We start from the raw sequence: 20,571 nt of genomic DNA, 5'->3' as shown, positions 1-20,571 counted from the left end.
GACTCTGTATCACCAAACAGACATTGCCATGACAGTGCTATGCACACAGTTTGTGCTGCTGTTACATTTATATATTTTATGGCTTCATTTGGTGATATAACGAACATACAGTTGAGCAACTTTTCATTTTTCACATTTCCCCTCAGTTTATAATCTAAATAGCTCATAAAGAACTTCATCAGGAAAAGAATTAATTGAAGAGTGGCGCTTTTTACAGCCAATTTAGTCTGAAACTCAGAACATAACCCGCTCCCCACCAGATTATAAATTACCATGGTGATCTACCCAGGTTAAAAGAGAGCCACCTTCATGACACTGAAAACTCTTTAGGCTTTAGACTCAACGCACATTGCTAACCCATGAATCTCGCTTTGTAGTACACCCCTCAGATGTAAGAAAACGTGTTTGGTACAGACCACAACTAATGTCACATAAGCATGATTTTAATAGTGTATTTTCCCCAATGAACATTAATCAATTATTACTCCCATTGTGCAGCCCTTTCTGAGTGCAGAAAAAATTACAATATTTTGTGTGTCCAGGACATTTACTCTTTTTTTCTGCAGTACTGAAAGAGGTAGACTAGAGTATCATTTTTTCATTCTGTTACTGCATGAAGTTTAAAATTCTATCATGACAACCCTAACTGTATACAGACCTTTTTCACACCAGCCATATGGCTTGATGTGATATAGTCTAGTAGGGTAAACACAGGTGTTACTTACTACTGATACTACTTTAGATCATGTCAGTGTATCAGAGCCTGAGCCTTAATTAGTATTATTAGCAACACTTGTGTTTACCCAAGTATTTCATGTCAAAACAGCTGCTGTAAAAAGGTCTATTGCATCTATTTGCATTAATGGCGAGACCATTTTGGCCTGTGTTAACGGGCGTCAACTGTAGCTTGCTTGACATGTCAATAGCACCACATAGAGTAGGAGACACACACTATATTGTTTAACTAAAATTGAAAATAAATCCGTTTAACAAATTTGCTTCACTTCTGCCACCTGCTGCTGCGTCATCAACCGTCACCTGCTAGCTAGCAGTTAACGTTAGCTAACAAATGAACTTTTATTCGAAAATGGCGACCTTTAACTTTCCTCAACACATCTAGAAAACAAAGCTGTATGATGTTAGAGGCTCAGTTTGTGTCTCATGTTTCATACTTTTATATTACTGCGGGCTAGGGGGTGAGTTAAGCTAACATTAGAGCTAATATGTGTGTAATATATTTTTTCTCCCCACTAATGAGACAACGCTAATGGCCCAAAACACACCAACATGTGTTGTCAACACTTACCACTCTTTGGAGACAGACTCTTCTACAAAGTGTAAAATAAAATAGTCCCTTCGCAGCATCATGTAACTTTAACTTGAAGCTAGTTGACTTTGAAGATTTTAACGCTCTAATCGCTATAACAATATTGCTGGACTTCGCCAATTGCCTAATAAATAAAGATGTCAGCCGGAAGTGGCATAACAACTTCCCGCTAAAAGGGAACCCCAGACCCGTGAGCGGCCTCGCGAGAGTGTACATTAATAACCCGCAACGTGATGTTTCCCGAAACCCAATCAGGATCCTGGTAAGACCCCATCAAAACGTAGCAAAAAGTGTATTTTCACAGAACCGTGCTGCACTGAACACTCTGTCCATAAAAACATAATCAAAACCGTGGAAATCATAACAAAACTGTGCAAGGGAGACTAAAGCCTACAAGGCTTTTCATGGATTACAATTTTGAGTCTAAATATTTAGTCCAAGAAACTTAAGCTGAAAATGAAACAAATAAAGAAGTGAAAGAAATAAAATTATACAGAGAAAACAAAGAAAAAACATATATAAATAAATATACACATGTATACACACATAAATCATACCAAATTACACAAATATCTCAAAAAACATTAACCTTAACTAATGCCCCGTGCCCCAGGTGTTTTCTGTCCCTAAACCTTCCCAAATATTACCCAGTGTTGTCACATTATAAAACACTATTAGTTTGTACATTGGTCACAATGAAGAAACATTTACAAATTTTGGGCTCTAGACATGACCAATGCTCCTTATTTGCTTGTATCATGCATTTACTAAAAATGAACCCCATATAATGAATATTAAATATAATCATTATATCTACATGATTGCATGTATAAAAATATTAGGCCTAATCTGTCTGATAAAAAAAAAAAACTGACAAACTCAACTGCAATGTCTCTTTCCATAAATCATGACCTGCTTACTCAAAGTAATCTACAGACCTTGTGGTGAGCAGTTTCATGTGGGATGTATTTTCTTTTTACTGAACACCTGTCAAATGCATCACCATGCGAAAGGAATCGTGCATCTTCTCATGAAGTGCCATCTAGTTCTAGATAAACTTGGGAAGACAGTTAAAGATCTTTATAGTACAGTTGTCAGAATATTTTATTTCCAGCTGGATATGAATCTTCAGGGAAACCAGAAATTAACATATGCAGGCTATGTTACTTTGAGTGAAACAAGGCAATTGAAGTCATGGACACTGAAGTGCTACAAGGAGTAGTATTACAAGGTGATTTGATCCTTAATTAGTCTGATAGTAAGATTATACTTGCAGATTATAACTATGAAACTGAGCTAGGAATTAAAAACATGTACAAGCCTGCATGTGTGTGTGGAATAGTATCAAATATCCAATGTAAATGTAATTGAACAGAAAGAGAAAAATTAGCTCTCACCATGCACAGAACAGCATCTTACCTTTAATATTTTTTACTTACTATTCTATTCATCCCCTATTTTCCATTTTGATTTCCCCATCATGATGGAAACCACAGTGAAGAAAGACGACACATGCATATGAGTTTGGATTTTATTTAGTCCACTTTTAAAATTTACATTTTCTGTCGAGATTCATTAAAAAAGATAAAGCATCATCAGCTTTGCAGACCGTATCACAAAGAGACTGCAATAAGGAAAGAGTGAAGTAGAATGAAGATGACTTAGTAGGCACATTTTTCAAATGATACATGTTAATCTAATTGATGGCAAAAATATGTACAGCAATGATTTTACCTTGTGGTAGCACATGCTTGGGACTTCTGAGTGAGAGTTCACAGGTTAGTAAAGCACAGATCGATGCAGACATGAAGAATTTTTCACTGTCTATAAAAGATGCATCAAGTTGACTGCATGAGGCAGTCAATTTCCCAAAACTGTATGCCAGTTCAATTCGAAATAAATTAAACCTAAGAGGAGAGAGAAATGAGGAATATCAATGAACTTGCGGACCTAATTGACCGACACTCTTCAAACTAACAGACTTTAGCAAATGTTCCTCCATATGAATCAAGAATACTGAGCTAAAAGTGGACACGACGTCCACCTGATGAAATAGCTTGAGAAATAAATTAGAAACGGATAGTTGTATTAGTATGCATTTATAAAGAGTACCTGATTTTCTCTCTCTCTAGCCTAAGTTTGATACCTTTGCATAACTTATAGAAAACCTGTCACGTTCTTTTAAAAACTCACAGTAATTCATTCATTAATCACAAGTCCTGATACCACCAAAGACAGGCACAGGATTCTACCCTGCAGAATCCACATACCTTCGAGTCGAACACGCTGGATATTCCATACAAATAAAGGACACTTTTCCTGTTTATATACATAACACTTTTGTACAGTCTTTGCACTTCCATTATAGCAGATTGAAGCATCTCCACGTACAAAGTAAATGGAAATCAAATCATGTTCAGTGGATTAAACATTGAGTGAATCCAAAGCTTAAACTGAGCACTTGGTTAGATGTAAAATGAACAAGTTCAACTGCCCTTGCATTGAAAGAAAATGGTAATAAAACTCTCAAATTCTATCGTACTCGTTATCTTAGGCACAGATAGGGGTCAATTTTAGCCATCCACCACTGCTTGATGAAATATACTGTATATTGTTTTGTACTGTCCTGTTGCCCATGGAAACTTCACCTCACTCAAACGGGAGAAACTGAAAAATCAACACTGTTAGCCAGCCATGCTAACTCGTAGAGTGTTGCATTGAAGAAGTATTGTGATTATGTTATCAAGTGATTTCACTTTACACTCCAAAACAACATCAAACAGCATTATAATTTAAGGAAATGTTTAGTCTGGATCAGCTCACCAGCCACTGAAAGGTGAACAACAGAACAAAGAACTCTTATCCAATATGGGAGGCAGTGAACGTTCGAAGTTTGTGAGTCTGCTTAAGTCAAACCCCGAAGACAAGTCCAGTCATTCCACCTGCTTTCATACTGCATACAGCTTATTCCTGGCTCGCACCCCTTCCTACAACTGTACACACACAGTGCCATACTAGGCTGTGCAGCAGTGTAAACTAAACACAGCTGAGTGGCTATGAAGCTCCACTGGCCCCTACACACTAAGGATCTTGCTGAGGTGGAACGTGACAGCTGGACCGTCCCAAAGCACCAACCACAGCCTTCTACAAGTGCAAAAGGCCCGGTGGTTTCGGGGTTTGGGGGGTGGGTTGGCATTTGGGACAACAGGATCACTTGGGTCCTTTGGAAGGGGTGTCTGTCTCTGTGGATTGGCGGCCATCGCTCCAGGCCTCCCGGGTGCTCTTAAGGGCCTGTGTCCGTTGCTGGTCCACAACCACGTAGTCAACACGCTCATCTGATGCTGCCATGCCAGTTCCATTGCTTTTCATCTGAAGAACAAAAACATACAACACATCAGTTTTAAAAATCCTTTTCGCTGACTTCCTCTAATTAAGCCTTTAAGTCCCACCCTTTTTTGCTCTTTGCTCCAATAACAGTTGGGCAAGCTTAATACTTGGTGGTACCTCAGTCAACTTTCTCTTTTCCTGTTTCTTGATGATATGCGCTTGGGTCATCCATGTTGAACAGAAAACTAAAATTTGAAGATGGTAAAAAGATGTTGCTGGTGGACCTGTAATGGTGACATATATAGTCACATTTTAAGCTAACTATTGTTAGAAAAATGCTATTTATATGACTAGCTAATGATTGATGTAGATTAACTAGGGAGTTAGCTAGTATTTAACTCACTTACACTCCACTCACATATTTTAGATGAGATACAAGTATAGGAAACAGGAAAGGGAGAAGTTAACCAAGGTTCTGCCAGTTACAAAGCTTGCTCAACTGTTATTGGAGCAGAGTGAAAAGGGGCGGGCCTTGAGAAGGGTCTGTGATCATGTGGGGCTGATAATTTCCTACCTTCCTAGGTGGGGTCGACTTGCCGGGGTCAAGATCCAAATCCAGGTACTCCACCTGCTTGTCTCCCTTCGGCTTCACCATAGGGCTGCTGCCACCATCCGCAGTCATGGGCGCACCAAGCTTCACGTTCTACATAAGCCGGGAAAGTTTGCTTTTATTGACAGAACAGGAACACTGAGGCTGTGTAACAGTGAAACAAAGCTCATATTTTGATACAACCTAGCACTGTCACAATAACTGACATTTGTCTCCTAACAGTGTGAAAGATATTTTCTTTACCAGGAAGTTGGTACTTTCACAAAGCATGTTCTGCCAGCAAAAACCTACAGGTACAGATGGTTGGATTAAAAAAAAAAGGACTGCAATAGGCATGCAAAAAAAATCACAGTCTGTCAAAACTGGAAGAAGTTGATCACTGTTTCATTGTAAGAATAGATTTGTTAGATCTGTGCACTTTTTTTTCATCTAGCTGGTCCCATTTCTGACAGACACCAGACTGGCATGGTTTGTTCACTAAAGCGTGGATGCACCATTTCACTGATACAGCCAACAAAAATGGGCACCAAACAAACATGCCAAAACTGTAGTTGCTTAAAAGCTGTCCTATGAAAAAACAAATAACTTTGCAAAGCAACTCTGACTGTTACATATTTTCATTTGAATTCTCAAAAGGTTTTTGTTACTTGTTCAGATGGCAGAGTTTATGTTATATTATTGCTTTGTTTCTGATGCTTTCCATATTTTTATGTAATGTAAAAAAAACAAAACAAAACAAAACAGCAGTTCATTACCAATACTTGTAGTTTTCCTTTCTTTTGCTATGATATCTTAACATCAAATTTAGGATACAGAGCTTCACTATTAGTAGACAAAGTCAGATTCCTGGTATTGTGACAACAATAAGGTACGTTTTACCTACAGGTACGGTTAATTTCTAACTACAAGTGAGGTGGAATTAGGATCTAGGATGGTGACACGACTAGAACATACTGATTGTAAGGAAAATGATGGTACACAACATCTAAAAAAATCACTGCAAACTGTGTATCCAAGCCACAGTTTCTAGCTGGTGTTTGGGGTGATCACAGCACAGCAAATAAGTGCTTGCTGAATTTTTTTTGATCTAGTGATAACATCTGAAACTGGTAACCTCCAGCATTCTGACAGGGTAGGCCATGCATGTCTAACCTGGCAACCCTGCTCACCTCCTCTATGGTGTCAAGTTCCTCCACCTCCCTCTTTACAGGGGTGATGGGGACTGTGCAGTAGAAGGACTCCTCTCTACACAGAGTGAGAAGGAAGTGGTGACAAAGGAAAAAAAAGAGAACAGCAGATGGTCAAGAACAAAACGCAGGGGAAAAAAAGAAAATGGGTGAAGCCAGAGCCTGGAGAAGCCAGAGAAATGAGGAACTAGGGAGAAAGAAATAAACATGAGTGATGAAAGAACAGGAAATCAGCAGACATTATCAAAGCAAATGTTGGAAGAAGTTAAATTGTTACAGCAAGAAAAATAGGAAAATGGCAGAACTAACACCCAAACTGTATGAGAAAAAATCCCTTGACAGAAATATTATCCCATAAGTGTATTGCTGATGTACCCAATATTTATCTGGGTACGTAAGCCAACCGTGCCTGTTTTCTGCAGTTATTACTGAATAATTCCATTTCAACCAATGCCAAAATAACAAAAAGGGTTCTTGTGAACTACAGTGAGGGTACTGATCTGACAAAATAAGCATTTTTAAAAGAACACAATACCTGAAAAGCAAAAAAAAACAAAGCAGAGAATAAAGGGAAAAGCGCAGCAGTGCAAGAGGAAACTGCAAAGAAAAAGAGTTGAAGATGTGAGGAGTCCGTCTGCAGCAACCAGTAATTCGTCCACACTAACGTATGCCTAAAGAAATGGGATTTCTACTGTTTCCTGTACAACGATTATCGCTTGACATTGTATGTTGCATGGTGTTAAACACTGAAAACTTTCTCTGCCTCATTCAAACTGCATCTGATGTGATAACCGGCTTTGTATATAATACATAATATATTGTATATATTATTTATATATAATAAGGGATGTAACAATATATTGAATATCGGCATATCGTTATAGATGATGTTTAAATACTGCACTGGACTGTGACTATGTCTATCACAATATTGTATGGTTAATTATTTTATTTACTAAAAGGACTGCTACTGACTGCTGCATTGGTTCTGTTTTGCAATTGTACATTCATAATTCAAGCCTTCATTACTAAAGACAATCCATGATTTTTTTTTTTTTTTTACACATGCTTAGGTTATGGCTGGCTTCTTTCATTGTATTTGATTAAAGAAGGAATACTGACACTTTAAGTTAAAAGGAAAAACAAATTTTATGCAAACAAAAAATGCTATACACACCAATTTTATTATTTAAAAGTACTTGGAAGCCCCTGTGGACAAAAGTGGCAGTGTAGCCTATATAACATCAAAAATAAAATTATCCAAATAAAAATTTCCTCCTGCTTCCTTTTGACCTACTCATAGAAACTTTACCTGAAAAATGTAAACACAGGCTCGTTTCACATGATTTCATTGAGAATCCGACCTAATGGCAGGTATTAACTGTAACTACATAGAAATAGTTGATCCCCTCCCTGATTGTCTTTTTTGTTTATGTAAGTCATATAGAGGCATCAGTATTAAATAGAGACTGTCTCATAACCAAATAAAAACTCTTCGTAGTAACTTTAATAAAGAACTTTTTTTGGGTATTTTTTATCGTTGCGATAAATATGGCATTTCTGTAGTGTGACTTCTTGATATTGTTACATCCCTATATATAATATATATAATATATAATAATGATAAAATAGACTTAACAAACCATAAAAAGAAACACATATCACAATAAAAATATTTAGCTGATTTTTTTCTGTAGTTTTGATTATCTGTGATTTTAGGAGAAAAAAAAGGTAATCATGCAACTTTTTATAATCATAGGATAGTTGTGTGTTACATACTGGTTCATCTGTGGACATATTAGGGTCCATGGCTACATAATTCTCATCACAGTCCTCGGAGTCAGTGCTGGAGGCTGTACTATGCACTGACGGGGGTCTCGTTGGCATTGGAAACCTAGAGAAACTGAGCAGCATTCACAATGTTTACACACTGACGTCCAGTCAAACACAGTCTCTGGTGAGCACAAAATATAACACAGACATAACAGACACACAGGTGTAAACCACTGCAGCCAGAAGAGTCCCTGCAGCGCTAAGCACAGAAATAGACCTCAACCCAGATAAGCCCACAAACGGCATTCAGTACAATGTAGCTCTGAGGCACATCCCAGACTGGTTTGTATGAGCAGTGCTAATTTGGTCACAGTGTGACTAGAGTAATGCATGACGTGTTAGTGCCTACTTCTTTAGTGAATTGTATACTATATGTGCTACAAAAGGGAATGTTCACACCAAATAACCCTTTTCCTACAAAAACAGAGAATAAAGAAAGCCTTAACAACATTATTGCATATTTTGCATTGGTAATATAACAAGCTGGTAGTACAATGCACACTGTTTCCATAACAACATCAGCCACTGGAGATTAAATGCAGCAGTTTATTTTATTGTTTTGTACTCCTCTGTAAAGTTACATTTTTCTCAACTTTTGAATAGCACTCCTCTCTTCCCAATAAGATGTGAGGCACGGTGCCTCTTCTGAGACTACCTCCCCCCACTTCAAACCTAAAACAGTGCCCATAGGAAAGCAGAGTAGTGTGAACACACCCTTAGTTGTTAGCAAAATGTAGAATTCTACAAAATGCTGCAGAAGATTTTAGATACTTACTCCCGAGCGAATGACCGTGTGACAGGCGAGCGGACAGGCGTACAGGGCTCTTCCCATTCTGGCAGTGGTTTTATTTCCAGTGGAGCGGGTCTTCCTGAAGCAAGGTACACACACCAGTCAGTCCCTGCTTAACATACATACTTAAGCTACATGGACATAAGGCAAATAAGGTCGGCATCAGAAAAGTTGTACATAATGTGGAATTAATCAAACTATGTGTTCATAATCTTGTGTTCTTTTATGAAAAATATTTCTAATGCTGATCAAAACCGAAAAAGCAACAACAAAAAACAACAAAACAACAAAAACAATGAATATTCATTATGCAAATATTTCTCATTATGGTCAGCTTTATTTACAGCTTTATTTACATTAAATAAACTACAGAAAATTCAGAAATTAAAGGTAATTTGCAGTGCAACTATCTTTGCTTTCATAATTTAGTTTCATCCCTTAAGTTTCAATTACCAGTGTATGTCCTCATCACAAGCTGATCTTGTCTACAGTTAACTATAGTGTAGCAGGAAAACAACAACTTTTGTATGTCAGAGGTCATTAGATCTCTGTAAAATGCATAGTAGTTTGAACCAATCGACTTGCTTCATATGAAAAATAATATGAATAACAATGCTTTATGACTGATGTGCACTGCAAAATTGTGTGCAATCTAACAGCTAGTGTGTTATCAGCACCTAAACAGTAGATGTTCACCATTACCCATGGCCTCACTAAAACACTGTAAACTACATACTTTATGAAGAAGGTACCACTGCTAGTGCATAATGCATGATCCTATACAGGAGAGTGGATATGGTTGGTTTTGTGTGTCTCTCTTTCATTAGATGATATCATTGTTCAATTTCCTCCTGAAAAGCTATCTACTGCTCTCCAGAGCCATGTGAGTGTTTTCGTGACAATAATTCTGTTGTGGCTGCTACATCTGAATGTGTGTGTTGGAAGCACAATGTGTGACATTAAAAACAAAAGCATAAAAAGAAATATTTGAAAAGAGAAATGTTAGTTACTTGGTTGACTGCATGTAAGTAGTCACATTAGAATGAGGGGATATTTAGGTAAGGTGGTAGCAGTTTATTTTAAAAGGCATGTTGGGACTGTTCATGAGCTCCATAACTGTATCAAGAAAAATCCACCATGCATGAAGTGCACACTCACCCCCCTCCTGCTGGGACTTAAAAAAAATAAGACTGGATTAATGCAGCAGCTCTGACACCCCTGTTATATTTTTAAACCTATTTGGGTAGCTCTGGAAGTATTAAAGGTACAGTTTAATTGATTCAGTTTTTTTGCACACAGTTAATCCCTTATAGAACCAGCAGGCCTCAGAAACAACAGAAATCCGACAGAACACTATTGAGAACATGCAAAGAGTCAAGATGAAGTAGAGTTCAGGTCAAAGAAGGGAAAGTTTTGGCAGTTCAGTGTGGAGTACCTACCCTTACGTCGTCCCCTCGGGAATTCACCTACGGTTTGAGAGTCGGTTCGCTCTAAACCGACACCTTTTGCTCTTATTATTTTAGGACTCTGACCTGATTGGTGAAAGAAGACTTAGCTTATTATAAAATTTTTGGTGATCACAACAAGTTAAGCCCTACTATAACACCGTCCTGCCATGCAAAGCAAAAGACGAGACTTTGCTGAACAACAAAACTACACCCTCCTGTACACCCAGTCACCTTTTTGTGCAGCACAGTTATCAAGAGGATGATTGTCATGACAACAGCAGACCCATACTGCCCAACATGCACCTCACTCCATGCACCACGGCTTCCCACACAAAGACTGACATCACAGCTGTGCATGCACGATGAGCTGTGTATAAGCACTGAGAGTACTCGAAGGAATCATGTCATGTTGAGACGAGCACATACAAATCTAAAGGACATACTGATGAGGCACATATTGCAGCTTCTTTCACATTAACACACTGATCACAAAATTTTTTACAGTGTTGACAAGTGTAAAAAACTAAATGTGCCACAATCTCAACATCAGATTATAAATAGCAGTGCAATCGCATATCAGAGTGTTAATAAAGAAAAAGCCATTTGCTGGCCTTGACCACACATGTCAAAGCCATCATCACATATGGCTGAGAAAACCAAAGCAGAGAGAGTGAGAGAGAGAGAGCACACAAGATCAAGACGGTCGGTAGTCAGCTGAATTAGTCCTTAGTAGAGAGGAATTTTGCATGGCTCATGGTAAACAAAGAAATGAATTATATCCAAGGAAAAATAAAAGTAGCATGTGATATTCTATTTATTGAAAAAAAAAACATATTTACACATATTTTCTACTTTAAAAGTAGCTTTAAAAAAATGAATGTCTCATGGAGTGCTTCTTAATAGTGATGTTAAGCCGGGCTCAGATGACAGATGGGCTGATTTATCCCCAATCCATCTCTCATGACAATTGGAGGAGAAAATCTGGTCCGAGACCTTGGTCAGTACCAATGTTCTGCTCAGATTATCTCATGATGTGAGGGGTTTACAGATCTAGTATTAAACTCCCAAACTGCTTGCAGAATCAAACATGTCTGATATGAAAATTTGTTAAATGGGTAAAATTTGGATGACTGCGTCAATTGGGACCACAAAAGCCAACGGGACACGTCTACAATGAGACTGATGCGGCTGAGTAGCTGATGATGTGGCCACACAACACAAACATTTTAGCCCTTGAGGGTAACGTTAGCTATCATATTCCTGTGGACAGATAATAAAATTGACAGTTGAAATCTCACCTCCATTTTCTCACTCTCAGGAATAGACAATCTCTGTTGATGAGACTCCCCACATATTTTCTAATCCAGACTCATTTAGCCTCCTGATTTTGTTTTTTCTCAAAGTTTTCCCATGAGATCGTGCTCCCTGTGGCATGTGAACATTAATAATATTCTATAGTGTGTAATGTAACTTTATTTTTACTTTTAGAGAAGAACATCTGTGAAGTTTCTTTTTAGGTGTGATGCAACTCAGTTTCACAATTGAGTCCAGCGTTGCTCACCCTTGTTTACTTTTCTTCAGCTTCAGTCTGAATATCACACTTAAAATGTTCAAGAACATCTGCCAAAAATGTTTGGTATATATTCTGAATTCTCTGTGCACTGTTTGTAATGCAAAATACAGCAAGTAGTTTTAAGTACCTTAAATGCTGCAAGATTCAAGTTAACAAACACGCTAAATTCTGTTCTTGAAGCAGTGGAATTTAGTGTCAGATCTTAACTACAACAATAACATATATTTGTATAGCATAATTCAAATAATCAATTACAAAGTGATTTACGAAAAAATTCAAATGCATCAACAAGATGTCATCAAAAAGGAAGGAGGGTTTGCAGATGTTTCAGCACTATTAAAAAATGCTATTGTAGACATGATACACTTGTGTCTTTTAGCTCATCTAATAAAGAAATATAAATATGGTGAAGACAAATAAGATTTTGCTATGAGCATTGCTAGAAGTGAATCTTAAGCGAACAAAGAAATGGGAAAATCAGTGTTTCTGGAGAAAATCTAAGACAGGGCCAAAACTACAAAAATGGGCAATACTTTTTACTGTCATACTTTTTTGGAAATGATGAAAGGCAGACTTTATTCTACACCCAGTGGATCAAGAGGTAATGGCCTAAATATTCTCAACCAATAATAAGTTTTTTAAGAGAAATGGGTGAACACAATAGTACCGATGAGATGTTGGAAATTGATTGGCCACTGGCAGTTATGTTTTTTCCTCTCCTAACTTGAGTTTGAATATTCTAGAATAAACTTAAATACTGCATACCACAAAGTATTTAACATGCAGGATTTAGAATTTATGAGTTATGAGTGCTCTACAAATGCCTCCTAAGCCATTTAAAAAAATGTTTTTAAGACAATGTAGACTCACTGTTTGTTGATGTACATCCAAGTTTCATGATCACTGGAGATTTCAAATGATGTCTGTTTTTTTTTTTTTTTTAAATTAAGGAATACTCTGAAACTCATTGGCCTGTAGTGTAGCAGCCAGATGATTTGGAGTAACAAAAATCTTTGTACAACTTTAAATCATTCTAGTCCAGAGATAGCGGACGCCAAATTTGGAGATGTCGGGCTCATAGGTCACAGCAGAAAGACCACAAGACGTGCATGGGAGGATTCCCCGCTGGGAAATATAAAACCCCATAACATGGCCTATTTTAATCAGTGACAATAACAGCCTTGGCATTTGGTTTGCTTACGTGAAGACTCTCTAACATCCTCCAATTCTCTTAAACTCTTTGCCCATTTCTGTGTCTTTCAATCTGCTCAGATTGTAATTCCCCTTGCTATTAGGTCTTTCATCAAAGAGCTCTATTCAGATGAAGGGAACAAAGGGGATGGAGGTGACCACTCCGGGCTTCGGTCACTCCATGGCACAGGGAGTAGGCCCCTCCAAAACGGTCTACAGGGCCTCTTGAGCTCGGGACAAAAGTGCTTTTGACAAGGAGCTTACTGTGTTGGGTGTAAGAGGATGTAGCAGGCACTAAACTAATTCATCAATAGGTGAAATAAGTTGATCCAGGGCAGATGCAAAGGAAGATGGTGGTAATTAATAGACCAGACAAAACAAGGGAGAAATCTCAAGTATGACGAAGAGAGACAGTGCTTTGAGAACAGCAGGAAATGGTGGAGTTTTGTACAGATGGCTGTATGACCATGAGCCAGCAATGTGAGAATAGCAGCTGAGTGTGAGATAAGCATGGTCAGTTGTTGCATTAGTAAGTACTGAGCATACTTAACAATGTTAAGTGCAACAATAAACTTCAGCACACATCAACTCTGCAGCAAGACCCTGACAGAATATGTATGAACTACGTCACAGCTACACCTGCATGCACGCCAAACTACCCTCTCACCTTTGCGATCAGGTTTGAGATTTCGGTCCACGGGTGGGGGCTGGCAGTCACTGAGCATCGGCCTGCGAGGAGGGGTCTTGGGACTGGAGCTGGGGCGGAAGCCCATGTGGGCAGGCGGGGGGACCTGCTTTCCCAAGGAGGAGAACTCCATGGTGCTTGGGGTCATGGGCACATAGTTTGCTTCGTGCATCGGCTCTGGCAAACTGCCTGAGTGATGGTGTGACGGGGAGTTGGCACTCATGGGTACATAGTTCTGGTCTACCTCCTCTGTGGAGTGGCTACCAACCGGCATCATTCCTTTGTTTTTCTGAGGGTGACAAGACGAACATACACGTTCACAAAGTACATACATAGCTGCTATGAGGCTTCCTCTGAATGCAGGTCACAGGGGAACAGTAAACATGGTCAACAATACCTTTACAAAATAGTTGGTGGATAGCAGTCCATAGGCAAACAATACATTAGCTATGGCAATAGCAAGAAACTACCAAACTGCCCCCAGTTTCGAGGAGCAGCAGGATTACCACTATAGGAAGCTGAATAATGTACAGCTGTTGACCAAGTCAGCAGCAAAATATATTTTAGCCACATAAAAAAAAAAGAAATCCACATTTTAAAGTTTAAATGCACACCATATTTGGAATATTTTATCTCCTTCATTTAAGCCAAAGATCGCTTTCTTAGAAGCAACTCCTTTGGCAAAAACAGTAATTTTACCTCTCAGAGTACAGGAGTTGCTGGTCTCTTGCTACCTTGATCTGTTAGTTTGTTTGTGTTATTGTGTGACGTCTGTGTTTTAAATGGTTAGCTTGGATTTAACTGAGGTCACACAAACTAACTGATCAAGGCAGTTGTAGACAAGCAACTCTCATATTCTGAGAGGTAAAATTACTGTTTTTGTCAAGAGAGTCTTGTGGCTTTGGAGTGACTGATGTTTGGCTTTCCATCTGAAAAGGCTGTCTAATGGTGAAGTGGAGAAAATATTTTAAATATAGCATACACTTGGCTAAAATGTTTTTGCTGCTGACCCTGTCCACAGCAGTACACTAAATTAAATGTAACAGTAGTCAACTGCTATCGTGTTTCATTAAATGCATGTCTTTGTTTAAATCTAGCAGTGAAATAACGCACTGATTTTTTTTAATACTGTCTATCTTTTCTATACACAATAAAGTCAATTGATATCTTCCATGCCAACATTTTCAAGGTGGCCTGAGGACAAGCACTAGCCAATTAATAATTTGATCTGACTACTCACACAAGAGTCTAGCCATTGTTTTAACTGTGCATTTCACATAAATGCAATATTGTGCTAGAGCAAAAAAGAAAAAGTAGTGGGTGAGTGTTAGTCCAATATTATTGAGGGAAATGAGGCACTTGTTTTTCTTTGTGAGTACGCCCTTTCCTTGTAAAGATTCCCAAAATAGGAGAAAAGTTTAAAAAAAGACCCAGAATCACTTGTTTATGTACTCTGTTTATGTAGCAGTGCAGTATCATACTGGGTAGCAATAAATGAAAAAAAAAAAGCCACAATAAACACAAGTGGCTTGTTGTGCAGTGAGTACTGGGTATTGTAGGAAGTCAGGATTTGGCAATCTCTCTTAACATCCTTAACAGTCAACATAGCCAAAACATCCACAGTCATTAAACAAAAACATCCCTTGAAACACTCAGCCACTACTTGAAAGCACACCAGTGTTCTCCATAATTGTGAGCTTATAAACCTGTGAACCTTGGAACAACACTTACAAAGTAGCTGTTGAAGTTTTCATTGAACTCAAATGAGCAGCTTTTGTCAGAGGGGAATGATCTAGGAATGTCATAGCAGTCCTGGGATCCAAAATCTGCAAAAAACAAATAAATTTACAAAGTATAGACATAATTGCAATATACATACAGTATATACTCCAACTTTATGTGATTAGACATTTGACACTTAATGATTTTATCAGTCAATAAAGAACAAGAGCACATGACGTTAGCCTACATCTCCTGTACCAGAACTATATGCTGAATTTCAAGCCCATTTACACTACAGCACAATCCTAATGATACACACAGTCGAAGCCTAATCAGAATGTATGTGTTCTCATTAATCTGTTAAGATTAGCTTATTCAGTGGGATAGAGCTCAGCAGCTATATGGAGGGGCTCTACTATGTAGCACATTAGAATTGCTTTTTGCATTCTCATTAGGCACTGGTACAGTTGCTAATGCATTCCACTTATGGCCACAAGAACCACAGCAGTGCTAGGAAAAGCTTGTAAGGCAAATGAGAGTGTCAGCTGAGGAAGACTAAGTGGAGGAAGACCATGATGGGGAATAATTACAATGAGAAATGTCATTCCTTTCAAATACTGGAACTGTCTCTGAATAAACAATAATGCAGTTTCATATCTTGTACTTTTTAGAGTACAAATAATTCACCAAGTGCAGAGCAGCTAATAAATCATACGACCCAGGCTCAAACTGGGAGGAATATTCACAACAGCCTCAAATCCATTCAATGTAAATTCACAGAACACATCGTCTAATGAACCTGAGATTCACTATTTGTGTAATGACAAAGTTTGACAGCTTTAACAAGCATTTAGCACAGGTAAGACCGACTACCGACTCTCACCAAAGACTGGAGACTCTCTTGGGTTTTTGTAAACAATTATCTTGCCACTAATACTTCTGTAATGGCATTTGTGGCCACAAGAGGGAGGAGTAAGTGGAAGACTATGTTCTATCCATCCTTACTCCATAACTTTCTCTGTACCTGACAGAAAGTTGTATTCAATCTATTTAAAGCCTTTCTACAGAGGATGTTGTGCATCGATTTAAGATCGGCGCTATAAACGTAGCATTTTATTATTAGATACAGTTTATTTTTTCTCAACTGTTTCTATAAAAAGGCATCGGTTGTCTATTCCAAAAATATTCTCAGATTTATCAGATTATGGAAAAACCTTCTCCTGATTAGATACATAGTATAAGTGATAATTGTGTACAAAATTCATTAATAGATGATACAATATTTTGAGCATGCATGTCTGGTGTTGTTAGATTTAGAGGAGAAATGCTCCCAAAGTTAGTGACAGTATGGTACAGAATATGTATAACAAAGAAGGCTCTGCTGATGACTAGCCAAAGATATCTGTGGTTTCAGTGAAAGAGCATGAGGAAAGTATTTATCCACAACAGAGGATGCTTTAAGATGATTCTGAAAGAGATAGTTTGGCATATCTGAAGTGGGATTGTAAGAAGTACTCATCATCAGTGTATTAGCTACAGTCAGTAGTGGACAGGATGCCTCCAGTTTGGAGAAGCAGAGGAGGGCATGAGCATGGAAGCTAAACAATGTACTTCTGTGGACAGAGTCAGCAACTAAACAAGTTAAGTTGGTTTGGATATAGTGATATTTGGCTTATATAACAGCGGTTTTCCATCAGAAAAGGCTGTCTGAGAGCAAGGTTAAGTGGTGGAAATATTCTAAATATAGTGTTCACTTAAACTGATACTGTTTTTATAGGTGGGCTTTTATTTAAGTGGATAAAATATGTTTTGCTGCTGACTCAGTCCCCAGAAGTACATTACACAAAGCATGGTCAGGTTTCTTAATCGTTAGGACCCTGAAGCATCTCCAGAAAAGACTGCTCTGTGTTCAGGTCTGATAAGCTTTTGACAATTTCTATGGGTTGTGAACAGAAGAGAAGTGTAAAGTGAAAATAGGGATTGAAGCTGAACGAAAACAAGCCAAGAGCTGCATGTCTCTTATCATCCATCAAAATAAAGTGAAAAGGGTACAGAATGCCCACATAAAAGCTGTGCGAAAACCTTATAAGGCCCTTTACAACGTGTCTAGTTGAGGAAAAATATCACTGCACATAAAGGTCAAATTTTTATGGAGGAAAGTGGCTTTGTGAAGGTGTGCCCTATTTAACACTGTATTTAGACTTAAATATTTCAAGATCATAAGGCATATTTTCTAATTTCATAGCAGTTTTCCAATGCTTAGTAAATCTGTACTCCAACAACTAAAAAAGAAAAACAAATCTCTGCCCGACACAAACCTTTGCGGAGGCGTGAACAGTCCACAGTGCCAATAGTGTTGCTGCGTAAAGCCTTATTCCCAGCACTAGTAGGCACACAGTAGTTTCCATCCGTCTCTGACGCTGAGCGGGGCACATGATAGGTGTCCGTAGGTGAGCGCTCAGCAGGGGGTGGGGGAGGTCCTGAGGTGGAACTGAGCGAAGGCTTGGGTGGTCGGGGAGGGGGTACTACATCTCCCCCACCCTCTGAGCCTCCCACCCCTGTTGACGACGACAAAGTGCGGGGCACCTGGTAGGTACAGTTTGCGCCAGGAGTAGGTGGGATATCATAACTGATGGAAAGGTTACGCAGCTGCGTCTCCATTGAGGGCTTCCGCGACGGTGTGTTGAAGACGTAGAGCTCAGACCCATCCACGCTGTCTGGATGGGCTGAAGGGGAAGAGGCTGACTTTGGGAGCAGCACAGTGTCCTGGGAGTAGCTGCGAGGGAGGTGGTAAAGGCCACTGTCAGTTGAGAGAGAGGCACCGCGTGATGGAGGCGAGTCGTAGATGGACGAGGCAGAGGCAGGGGCCGGGTGCTGTGGGAAGAAGCCATTGTGCGAGGTGTGTTTAGCTGAGGAGGTGGAGGATGTGGGCGTGCGGTGAGAGGGGAGGTTGTCATTCAGGTCCGTCTCTGAAGAGGTAGACTTGGAACACTCAGCATGGGCTCTAAGAAGACAATAAACATATGCACCAGAGAATTAAATATCCACAACTAAATTAGAGAAGCTATGAAATTTATTCTGTAAGTCTTCACAGCAATTACTGCAAGCCATAGTGTAGTTAGCAACCTAAAGTTATCTAGAGATAGCTCTCATCACTAATACAACCCTCTTTCCAAAAAAGGTGGGACGCTGTGTAACACATGAATAAAACAGAACGTGATAATTTGCTAATCCTTTGTGACTTAATTGAAAACAGTACAAAGACAATATACTGTATGTTTCAATTCAAACCATTCATTTATTTTTGGAAATGATTCTTATTCTGCATTTGATGCCAGCAACACGCTTCAAAAAAGTTGGGACAGGGCCAACAAAAGACTGGGAAAACTGTAGAACGCCCAAAAAGTAAAAAAAAAAAAGGAACATTCAATGGGGTAACAGGTTAACTGGTAACAGGTGGCAGTACAATAATTGGGTATAAGAGGGGCATCCTTTAAAGGCTTAGTCAATCACAGGCAAGGATAAGGTGAATCAGTGGGTCAGTACTTTCTGAAATATGACAGTAAGAAGGATATTATTACATGGTCTCAGGAAAACTTTGTAAAACTATTGTTGGTAAATAGTTTCTTTGGCAAATGATGACATTCTGTTTTTATTTATGTTTTCTGCAGCATCCAATTTTTTTGAAATCCGGTTTGTATTTGACATCTCTTGCCATTTTAGAATCTCCTTTTTCAGTCAAGTGAAGAACTGAGGTACACCATAGTTTTAGGTAGTTTCTAAACTTGCAGGCAATGACAAAATCAATGCAGAGTTAGGTAAAGAACAATGCAGTCTGTTATGATTTACAATACCTCAAATCCAGCACTAATAACAATCTTCAGAAGCCATGTAAACCTATGGAGTGTTATGGAGTGAGTCTCTGTTGATCTGTCCTGTTTTTGTTTTTAAATACATGTGTAGCACTTCACACAAGCAGGCAGTTCCAGCAGGATGGCTGGCCACTCACAGACTAGCCTGGGGAGGAAGAGTCTTGCTCTCACACTCCTCCAGGAGCAAATACTCCCAGTCTCCCTCCAATGGAGAGTGAAGTTGCACTGAGCTACACACCACACAGCAGAGGAACAAGAGTTGCAACACAGATGAAACATACAAAAAATAAAAGTAAATGAGCTGGAAAAATGTATAGAGAGCTTATGTGACTCTCCAGCAGAGTGAATATGAAGCCTCATACAAACAAACACAAACTTACCTGTTGGGTTCAGGCTTTTTGCTCTCACAGTTGACCAGCCACAGGTAATCCTGAGGCTCCTCTGAACTGGACTGAGAGTCCAGGTGTCGCACACTGACCGGCTGGTATGGAGGGGGCACATTGGACAGCACCGCTGCTGGTCCAACAATATTACCCAGTGCTGGGTGTGGGGGTGTATCCACCACCAGGCCTCCGATGACTGACTGGTGAGCAGCTTTTGCCGCCTCTGGAGGAGAGAAATGAGAAGATTGATGTTACTGTTAACTCCTCTGAAGACTGTTTATGTTTGTGTGTGATCTCCTTAAATTTATCAAGCCATGTGTGCTGTAAAGAACTAAAAGGTCAAATATGATACATGGTTTCCCACAGCTAAGTAAAGAAGGGGTAGGCCACTGCCACTGGATTAATGACCACCTCCACTAACAACAGAAGAAATGAATACACTTTTAAAGAATAAAGCCTTTAATCTTCTGGGGGGAAAGCAGTGGTGCCATTTCACACAACAAAAGGACAAAAAATGAATGAGTTAGGTTTTTGTGTTAGACTGAAATCGCGTGACTAAATTAATCACAAAAGATGAGATGGCATCGAGATCTGTCAGACTCAGCTCAGCAGATGTCTGTGAA

The 20,571-nt window shown here is 39.0% G+C and overlaps 1 protein-coding gene across 13 annotated transcripts in view; it reads right to left on the bottom strand.

Moving 5' to 3' along the window:
* Positions 1-2,844: 2,844 nt before the first annotated feature.
* The window catches only part of gab1 (GRB2-associated binding protein 1), a 63,421-nt gene continuing 45,694 nt past the window's right edge, over positions 2,845-20,571 (bottom strand). For 7 of the 13 annotated variants that reach the window (XM_084715153.1, XM_084715152.1, XM_084715161.1 and 4 more), the window contains 10 exons: positions 19,946-20,171; positions 19,703-19,795; positions 18,012-18,697; positions 15,703-15,797; positions 13,954-14,260; positions 10,514-10,606; positions 9,060-9,153; positions 8,231-8,354; positions 5,229-5,357; positions 2,845-4,696 (listed from right to left, as the gene is read on the bottom strand). In XM_084715153.1, coding sequence (XP_084571279.1) covers positions 4,538-4,696; positions 5,229-5,357; positions 8,231-8,354; positions 9,060-9,153; positions 10,514-10,606; positions 13,954-14,260; positions 15,703-15,797; positions 18,012-18,697; positions 19,703-19,795; positions 19,946-20,171 — 2,006 coding nt within the window. In that variant the 3' untranslated portion in view covers positions 2,845-4,537. Of the gene's footprint in view, positions 4,697-5,228; positions 5,358-6,433; positions 6,510-8,230; positions 8,355-9,059; positions 9,154-10,513; positions 10,607-13,953; positions 14,261-15,702; positions 15,798-18,011; positions 18,698-19,702; positions 19,796-19,945; positions 20,172-20,571 lie in introns of all 13 variants that reach the window. The other 6 variants (XM_084715154.1, XM_084715157.1, XM_084715156.1 and 3 more) reach the window with 6 other exon arrangements.

The sequence above is a fragment of the Lutjanus erythropterus genome, chromosome 3 (assembly GCF_056507025.1).
Source record: "Lutjanus erythropterus isolate fLutEry1 chromosome 3, fLutEry1.hap2, whole genome shotgun sequence".
Taxonomy (NCBI): domain Eukaryota; kingdom Metazoa; phylum Chordata; class Actinopteri; order Lutjaniformes; family Lutjanidae; genus Lutjanus; species Lutjanus erythropterus.
Note: the sequence above shows the minus strand (reverse complement) of the source record. Positions and strands in the feature narration are given on the sequence as shown.